General features: G+C 43.5%; 1 protein-coding gene across 4 annotated transcripts; it reads left to right on the forward strand.

Moving 5' to 3' along the window:
* The first annotated feature begins 42 nt into the window (after positions 1 to 42).
* On the forward strand, positions 43 to 5365 carry LOC139633663 (zinc finger protein 391-like). 4 transcript variants are annotated; one of them, XM_071499474.1, is made up of 4 exons: positions 43 to 2394; positions 2467 to 2534; positions 3160 to 3471; positions 3831 to 5365. In XM_071499474.1, exons 1-4 carry the CDS (start codon positions 2231 to 2233, stop codon positions 4691 to 4693), a joined length of 1407 nt encoding a protein of 468 aa, XP_071355575.1. In that variant the 5' UTR covers positions 43 to 2230; the 3' UTR covers positions 4694 to 5365. The 4 variants fall into 4 exon arrangements, with proteins under 4 accessions (XP_071355575.1, XP_071355576.1, XP_071355573.1 ...); XM_071499475.1 differs by having other exon boundaries at positions 3178 to 3471; XM_071499472.1 differs by having other exon boundaries at positions 43 to 639; positions 2175 to 2534.
* Positions 5366 to 7626: the final 2261 nt, after the last annotated feature.

Genomic DNA, 7626 nt, shown 5'->3' on the forward strand with positions numbered 1-7626 from the left:
ATGAGGTCTTTGCATCAGTGAGGGACTTTTGTTGCTCTTAAGATTCAATGACCCTTTATCAGTCCCACAGTGGGGAAGTGGACAGTGCAAGAGAAAAAAACCTGTAATAGATACTTAGAAAAAGATAAATAATAGATAAGAATATAATAATATGTACAATTAGATCAGACCTGGGCATTTTACGGCCCGCGGGCCACATCCGGCCCCTTGACCCTTCCTGTCCGGCCCATGTCTGGTCACTCACAAACAAGAAATGTAAACGAAAACTAGTTCACGCCCTGCACGCTGTGCTGCTTTTATTTTGAAAGTGTGACTTTTATTTATGTACGGACACGTGCAGGTGAAAGCTCACCGACAGACCCTCAAAATATCAGCTCATGCGAAAAAAAAAGATTGATACCAAATGCCGCATTTTTAACAAGGCATGGGCTGCGACATATTTATTTACAGAAGTCAAAGGAAAAGCTGTGCGCTTAGTTTGTGGTGTGCAGGTCGCTGTGTTCAAGAACCACAATTTAAATCGGCACTACGTGACCAAACATGCAGAAAAATACAAGGAGTCAGATGCTTTGCTGCTAAACTCCTAAACCAACAAGGATTCTTTACGAAACTTCAAACATCCAGGGAGCAGCTGCCAAGGCAAGTTATGTCATATCCCACAAAATCGCTAGAAAGTTAATTAATTGATTACATTTGCAAAACAACTATTCAGTATTTCTGAGTTATGTGTCAAAAATAAAATGAAATACTGATGTAATTATTGTTTTCCTGCTTATGACTTGTATTTTTGACTTACTCCACATTTTTATATCTTTATTGTAATAGAAAATCCTTAGTCTTTTGAGAACCAGTAGCATAATCAAAATTATGTAATTTACTGCTCTTTACAGTTGGAGAAAATGAATATTGAACATAGTTAAGTTCAGGTTATCGTTGTTTCGGCCCTCTAGCACAGCTCAGGTTTCTCATATAGATAGACATACAGACATGAATAAGTTCCATGACTCAAGGAACTTATTCTAGTGGATCTTGAAATGTTTCTAGGATCCTTGAATGAGATGTGGTGGGTATTTGAAATGCTTCAGGTTTCACACGAGTTCCTGGGGTCCTAAAAACGTCCTAGATGTCTTGGAATGACTTCTCAAAGTCCTTATAATGTTCCAGGGCTCCTTGAATTAGTTCCTGGGTTCTTTGAAATGTCCCAAGGTTTTTGATTTTATTCTAATTATTAGTTTTATTCTATTAATTTGACTTATTCTATGTTTTTTGTGAATTTCCCCACTGTGGTACTAATAAAGGCTATCTTATCTTATCTTATCTTAACTTATTTTATCTTATTTTAGTTGATCCTTGAAGTGTCCTTAGGGTCCTTGAATGTTAAAATACCACAGAGTTAATTACTAAGGTCCTTGAATAACTTCCAATGGTCTTTGAATTAGTTCCTGATGTCCTCAAAATATTCCAGGGATTCTTGAATGAGTCCCTGTGATCACTGAATGAGTTTCTGGGGTCCCTGAAATGGTCATGGAGGACCTTGAATAAGTTCCTTGGATCACTTGATTGAATTTTATGTCACAATGAAATGTTATTGGGTCCTTGAATATATTTAGTCAGTCAAGGAACTATGTCCCGTGGATCACTGAGTGAGATCCAAGGGTCTTTGAGAAGCCTTAGAAGTTACTGAATGGTTTCAAGGGGTTGCTTGAAACGTTCCAGGGGTAACTGGATGAGTTTATATGGTCCTTGAAATGCTACAGGGGTCCTTGAACAAGTTCCCTGACCACCTATGGATCACATAGTACAGTTTACACACACACACATACAAAGCCTAAGAAGAAGCCAAGTGTTAGTGATGGTCATATGACTTACAGCTGTGCCCGGTGAAGCTCACTGAATTAAAACCTCTCAAACTTTCAGAATAAGATGTCTAACGTTTCCTAGAAGCATCGTGACTTTTACTTTCTGAAATAAGTAACTAGTAAAAATGTTAAACACATTTTATGAGAAACTTCACAGAACAGCACAACCTATTTTATTCAGCAGATACTGAAAGTTCACGTTGAAGAGTAAAAACAGATTCAGAGACTTCAGTCTGGTTTACTGTCCCGCTTTTATTGTGAAGACTTCCTGTCTGCCGCGGCCTCGGGGTGTCTAACTTTACTGTTTGTGCTCAGGCCGACGTTAAACCTGCAGCTCTCCCGGTGAACCGGCACCTTCCGTCGGTACCGACATGAAGCTCGACTCCCTGCGGCGGTTTGTGGACCAGCGGCTCAGCGCGGTCACCGACGACATCTTTCGACGTTTGGCCAGAACGATCGCCGAATATGAACACGAAGTTTTCCGGTTAAAACAGGAGCTAGACCGACAGAGGAGACAGCCAGAGACAGCCAGACCACCGGGGGACAGACCGGGGGACAGACCGGAGGACACACCGGAGGACACACCGGAGGACAGACCGGGGGACAGACCGGGGGACAGACCGGAGGACACACCGGAGGACACACCGGAGGACAGACCGGAGGACAGACCTTCAGGTCGGTGACAGACTTTTGTTGTTTGTGGGTTTGATAAAAAAAAAAAAAAAAAAATGTCCACAGACTGAGGCAGCGATTTCCCGCTGGATGTCGCTGCTGTTCATACGAACTGTTGTTAAACTGAACTGGGAACCAGTTCCCTGTGATGTTCCCTGTGATGTTCTATGTGATGTTCCCTGTGATATTTTGTGTGATGTTCCCTGTGATATTTTGTGTGATGTTCTATGTGATGTTCCCTGTGATGTTCCCTGTGATGTTCTATGTGATGTTCCCTGTGATGTTCCCTGTGATGTTCCCTGTGATGTTCCCTGTGATGTTATGTATTAATCTTTTTGTTGCCACTTCAGGTCAATAAGATCAGGAAGCTCCTCATCCATAACAATGGTGGAGTGTGTGTGTGTGTGTGTGTATTTGTAAATGTTACATAGTGAGGACCAAAGACAGTATGTGGGGGACATTTTTTGGGGGTCCTCACTTTCTGACACACCTTTGAAGGGTTTTCTGAGGGTTAAGACTTGGTTTTAGGGTTCCGTTTAGGCTTAGGCTAACAGTCATATCAATGAGACACCATTCACACAGTATAATGTCATGAACTGTCTAATTCTTCGCTGGTTTTATCCTCCAGTTGTTTTTTTCACCACAGAAGAACAGCAGATGAGAGGGCGGAGCTTCAGTCTGTACATTAAACAGGAGGAGGGTGGAGCGTCAGTACCTGAGGACTCTGACATTAAGTTCACACAGAGTCCTGATGGGGTGAGGGAAAGACCTGAAACAGACCTGAGTCCTCCATCCAATCAGATCCAATCCTACAGAGAGGAGGCGGGACCTCAAACTGCCAAAACTAAACAGGAGGAGTTTAGTATCAAACAGGAAGTGGGTGAAGGTCACATGATGCTGGAGGCTGCAGTCACAGCAGAGATCAGCTCCCTGCAAAAAGGTTGGTACATTAACCGTGGTAGATCGTCATGGTAACCGAGGTAGAGCATCATAGTTTTTAGTAACTTTATTTTGACAGTTTTCCACTGAACTGAAGACCTGCTCAGACTTAGTGTGAGTTGAAAATGTACTGAATTTCAGTTACTTCCTTTCACCTTCAAACTTTAAAGTAATTAATTTAGTTTTAATGATATTAACTGATAACTTAATCAACTGGAACAGCTTTTCGTTCAGGTTACACAAAAACACGTCTGATCTTTTTTAAATTTGAAGGCAGACTCTCTGACTGTGTCTCTGAGGCTGTGGAGTGAAAGTGTTTGATTTCCTTCATTGTTTTTTTCTCTTGTCTTTATTCTCCAGGTGTTCTGCTGGTTTCCACCACAGAAGATGAGCAGCAGGTGAGGGGGCGGAGCCTCAGTCTGCACTTTAAACAGGAGGAGGGCGGAGCTTCAGGACCTGAGGACAGTTTCACACCAAGTCCTGATTGGTTGATCGGGAGCAATGATGACGAGGGAAGTTCTTCATCCTGTCATGTCCAGCCCCTCATCGAGGAGTGTCTCCCTGCCCCCTCAGACTTGCTGATGAGACCAGAACCTGGAAGGATGTGCAGACGTTCAGACCACCACAGGAATTCGGCTGTCCAATCAGAGTCGTCTACTGATGACAACGATGACGTTCAGTCTCAACCAGGTCTCCAGAGGACTCGGCCTTGTGCAGACCAGAAGCTGCTGATCTGCAGTAGCTGTGGTCGGGGGTTCAGTTCAAGGCGAACTCTGAGGAAACACATCAGACGAAACACAGCTCCGAACCAGGACCAGATGTCCTGTAGCCTTGGCAGACAGAGGGCCCCCTTCCAGAGTCCTGCCAAGTCCTTCAACTGCAGGGTGTGTGGAAGCTCCTTCTACACCCAGGGGATTCTGGTGCGGCACGCCGAGAACCACTGCAAGGAGCCAGAGAGCCGCTGTGGAGCCTGTGGGGACCATCTGGACTCAACGGAGACCCTCAGAGACCACCTTCGATCCCACAAAGAGCTGGGGAGCACCTGCGATGTGTGCGGGAAGAAGTGCAGTTCCATCAGGAGGATGGAGATCCGCAAACGAGTCCACACCGGAGAGAAACCATATCGCTGCAGCTTCTGTAGCCGAGACTTCAGCAGGAAAGAGAGTCTGAAGAGACACCTGAGGGTCCACAGTGGGGACAGATCACACCGCTGTGGACTCTGAAGGAGGACTTTCACCAGGAGGGAGAACCTGGTCTGCCACCTGAATACCGGTCACACAGAGAGACCTAGTCTCAGACCAGTGACGTGGACTTCAGCAGGTGATTAGTAACCCTTTATGTCACTATGCTTCAGCACAATAAAGGGACTTCTGGGACCAGGGATCTGAACCGGTTCCTCAGTAGCTTGATTGAATTTTACTGATCAAAAGTGTATTATACATGTTTGATAATGACATCATCGTTTATAGGATCAGATGAATCCTCTTGTTTTCTGTCTTTAATAACTTGTGGTCCTCAGGGAGGCGTCCTGGAGCTTCTGTCTGTCATATTAATAAAGTTTGTTCAAGAATGTTTAAACTTTATTAACCAATACAATTATGAGACTCATGCATGTTAACAACAGCTGGAAGAAACAAAGAGAGGGACACAAAGTCCAGTTGTGTCCTGAACCAAGTTGTGATCAAACTGCATCATGTGACAGTGAGAAGGAGCAAGGCACTAACACTGTGAGGGCTGGTGGTTCAGTTCCCTCTGACTGGACTAAATCTACATGTTCATGTCTGCAGTCAACATTGACCTTAATGATGTTCAACATTGGAACCTCAGAAACATTCAACAGGTGTAAACTCATCTGTTTTAATATTAGAATTCATTAAACATGTTTTTATTTTTCATTAACGAGTCGATCAGTTTCCTGATCAATACACCAGCAGAACAAGACGAACCTTTCACTGTATGTGTTTCTTGACTCATCTGAGTTTTTCAAAGTTTTACTCTGTTAAGCCCCTCAGTTTTAAGTCCTTTAACTCGGTGTCGGTTACCATGGTAACCTGCTCACTGGAGCTTCTGTTCCACTGTTTCCTGCCTGAAGAAGCATCTGACGTTTCTTTTCCTCTTTCGTTCAGTCAGTCTTAAAGGGTCAGGTCTCCAGTCTGACACAGAGACTAACAACCAGACTTCACATACACACCTGCAGGTAATTTAGAAACACCAATCACACCTGTCTTTAGACCATGGGGGGAGGACACACACACACACACACACACACACACACACACACACGGAGAACAAGCAAACTTTACACTGAAAGGGTTTGAACCTGGAACCTTGTCAATGTGAGGTAACAGTGCTAACCACTGCACCACCATGCCACCTAGACCAGATCAAACCAGACTAAACCAGATCAAACCTGAGACTGTCTTTCTTCTGCCCTCATGCCAACAGAAACTGAAAAGAGAAAAAGTCTAAACTAGATCAGTGCATGTGTGGGATGATGAGTGTGACAGCTCTGCAGGGCTGTTTTGACTGCACAGAATGGAGCGTCTTTGTGCCGATCTCAACGAACATGTGGATATAGTCACATCCTACATCAACTTTTGTGTGGACAATGTGATTCTGACGAAAAGTGCAAAGACATTTGCCAATTCAAAACCTTGGATCACATCAGAAATACAGAAATTGCTGATGGGTAAAGAACAAATGTTCAAAGCAAATGTCAGGCGAAGAGGGAAGTTGATTCAAAGGGAAATACAGGTGAAAATCAATCAGGGCAAGAGACAGTGTAAATCCAAAGTGGAACAACAACTAAAGGATAATGGAGGGGAATTAAGACTGTGATCAGTCAAAATCGCCAAACAAATACTCCAGTGTATACAGTTGAGCAAGCAAATGCCCTGAATGAACATTTTTCCAGATTGGAGAGTGACATGCCAGGGGTGGCCAACCAGTCAGAGACCAAGAGCCACATTTTTTACTGTGTTACCGCAAAGAGCCACATCATACACATGGGCACACATGAACATCACTCCATCCCTTCCTCACACACACACATACCTTTGCTCAGCCAGATTTATTGTAAATGTCACACACCAATATGATAATGACAGAAATTGACTCCTACAGTACTAAGACCACAGCCCAGTCTTTTCAGCAATGAACATTGTGTGCATTGTCTCACACAGACAAACTCCCAGTTCAACCAAGTCCACAAACATAAATATAATAATTTACAATAGCGTTTTTCTTTTACTATGCATGTTACTTAGTGGGACTTCTGGCATTCCTTGCCTTTAACAATCCTCTTCAAATCTTAAAAAAATATAAACTCTCCCACTCTGATAAAAACGTCCTGTGTTCATCTTCATATTTTGGTTTTGCTGTGCATTTTTCCCCTGCCATTTTGAGAGCGAACTTGACACAAATTGTTTACTCAAATGATCTTGCTCCAACTGGGAAACTGAGGTATTTTCATCCCACGCACATGCGCATTTGACGAAAATACCGTATTGAACTCAAGCAAAGCGAACACGCACATTAAAAAAACACAAACACAAACTTCAATATGAATGTAAGAGCCGCATGAAACCCGGCAAACGGTTGGCCAGGTCTGTGCCAGCCAATCCAATCAGCATCGACAATGGAGAGGAGAGCACACCAATTATTGTAAGCTGTAAGGAAGTGGGGCGGATTTTCTCCCAAATAAAAACACATAAAGCTGTCGGGCCTGACAGACTGGAGGGCAACATCCTAAAGAGATGCAAAGACCAGTTAAGCCCTGTATTCAGAGGATTGTTTCAAAGGTCACTGGATACACACACAGTCCCAAGTACATGGAAAACAGCTGAAATCTTACCACTTCCTAAGAAACCCAAACCAGCTGAATTAAATGATTTCAGACTGGCAGCACTTACCTCAGTTGCTCTGAAGTGGTTTGAGTGTATCACTTTGACCCATCTTAAAAAACAAACTCAGGCACATATGGACGCTACAGTTTGCTTACAGAGAGAAACGGGAGTGGAAGATGCTGTCATTACCCTCCTGAATGGAAATACCAGCCTCATATGTGTGCATCCTGTTTGAAGACTTCAGCTTTCAGCACTATCCAATCACACATTTTGGTAGGAAAGCTGACAAGCATGTAAACCAGACCCTAGTA

This window comes from Trachinotus anak, unplaced genomic scaffold (genome assembly GCF_046630095.1).
Source record: "Trachinotus anak isolate AG129_WGS33_773 ecotype Australia unplaced genomic scaffold, CSIRO_AGI_Tana_v1 ptg000016l, whole genome shotgun sequence".
Classification (NCBI taxonomy): Eukaryota; Metazoa; Chordata; class Actinopteri; order Carangiformes; family Carangidae; genus Trachinotus; species Trachinotus anak.

Bases quoted from the DNA above. Each gene is read 5' to 3' on its own strand.
- LOC139633663 (XM_071499472.1), top strand. From the start codon at position 2,231: ATGAAGCTCGACTCCCTGCGGCGGTTTGTGGACCAGCGGCTCAGCGCG. The intron at 2,535-3,159 runs GTCGGTGACAGA...TTTATCCTCCAG, and splicing joins ACCGGAGGACAGACCTTCAG to TTGTTTTTTTCACCACAGAA. The intron at 3,472-3,830 runs GTTGGTACATTA...TTTATTCTCCAG, and splicing joins GATCAGCTCCCTGCAAAAAG to GTGTTCTGCTGGTTTCCACC.